The 1,571-nt window shown below is 40.4% G+C and overlaps 1 protein-coding gene across 1 annotated transcript in view; it reads left to right on the forward strand.

Annotated features, from left to right (window-relative positions):
• The first annotated feature begins 207 nt into the window (after positions 1 to 207).
• Positions 208 to 1,571, forward strand: part of LOC118321806 (phospholipid phosphatase-related protein type 4) — a 24,426-nt gene continuing 23,062 nt past the window's right edge. The window contains exon 1 of the mRNA XM_035653326.1: positions 208 to 353. Coding sequence (XP_035509219.1) covers positions 282 to 353 — 72 coding nt within the window. The 5' untranslated portion in view covers positions 208 to 281. The remainder of the gene's footprint in view (positions 354 to 1,571) is intronic.

Consider the following 1,571-nt stretch of genomic DNA (forward strand, 5'->3'; position numbering starts at 1 on the left):
TGTTGGTGTAGCTCCGCTCCGTTCTCTACCTGACAGCTCAGCGGAAGATGCACAGAACCAAGCCCGGTGCTCCTCACCAGCAGAGATAAAGAGCCGGGTATCGAGAGTCCAGGCTGGATACAGATAGGCTGTAGTCCTCAGCATCTCGCTCCACACACACACACACACACACACACACAGCGGCATGGAGCGCTCCTGATCCCGGCAGGACGCCTCGGAGAGCTCAGCCATTCTTCCGTCGTCACATCTCGGATCTGTTTTGGATTTTCGGAGGCCCGACCATGTCTGCGAGAGAGAAGGGGATTCTGACCAAAGACAGTGTCAGCCTGCTGCCCTGTTTCTATTTTGTAGAGGTGGGTCGATGCTGCATGCTTCTCATTCAGAGCCGCTCTGTATCCCCATCTAACACCAGCACAGCGAGGATGTAGTCTGATGTGTTAAACTACCACCAAAGACCCATCACTAAACAGCACCCCTTATGAAGATGGGTTTCCTGTGCGACCAGCTTGATATATATCTGATACGTTGAACAATGTCAACATTAAAACAATGTATCCACAACTGAAATGTGCACAGAGCGTCGAAGATAAACCTCACAGTTCTCTATTACCCGTGCAATGTAGACATAGACATAAGGTAAAGCAATGGCTGGATTTACATTATCATAAAGAAATACATTGCTTTTTGTACTTGCTTTTGTATGCATCCATTATGTCCCAACAACCTGATATTAGCAGTTCCCACAGTAATGTATTGGTTTGGTAACAACATACTAGAAATCTATGTATTTAACATGAACACAGCAAAAGAAGTTAGGGCTGCAAGATATGGTAAAATTTGTTGATTATTTTAACAGATATTCTAATACGATTCACGATTTGTGTGTGTATGATTATTTTGGCATCACAAATTAAATTTCCACTGTATAGTAAAATTGTGATGTGAAATTGTTTGGAGTCTGCCAAGAGAACAAGATTTGTAGGCCAGGGCATCTCTTCAGAACAACAGTACTTCATTATAATGCTGTTGTTACACAGTTTACCTTTATCAAACAAACTGCAGCTTCTGTATATTGCACTTGGCCATATTGCAATTTCATTAATATTATGTTTAATTATGTGGCCATAATGGAAGTTTACATGGACACACTCCTGTAATTCAGTGGACCTACTGTCACCACTGAAATAAATGCATGCTGTAGGATAAACCTTTAAGTTGCAAATATTATTCTGATGAGTTGTGTGGACAAAAATAACTAACTTATTAAATTAGCTTATCTGGCTTTACAGTGTATATGTAAATGTCTGGAAGAATTGAGCAATTCATTCTCAAATCATATTTTAGTTATGTTAATGGACATATATGATATTGATCACAGGCCCCTGAATGGAATGGAATGGAAATTGTAATAATACTGTATGAAACCGGTGATTTCCCCTAACACGCACATTCACATTTTTTTATGTAATTCTGTTTATATATATATATATATTTGAGGGTGCTTTTATTGCCTTTAATGGATAGTGACAGCTGTAGAAGGAGGCTGTAGAGGGGATGACATGCAGCAGAGG

Source organism: Morone saxatilis, unplaced genomic scaffold, assembly GCF_004916995.1.
Source record: "Morone saxatilis isolate NCDOM2014 unplaced genomic scaffold, NCSU_SB_2.0 Contig0, whole genome shotgun sequence".
Lineage (NCBI taxonomy): Eukaryota > Metazoa > Chordata > Actinopteri > Moronidae > Morone > Morone saxatilis.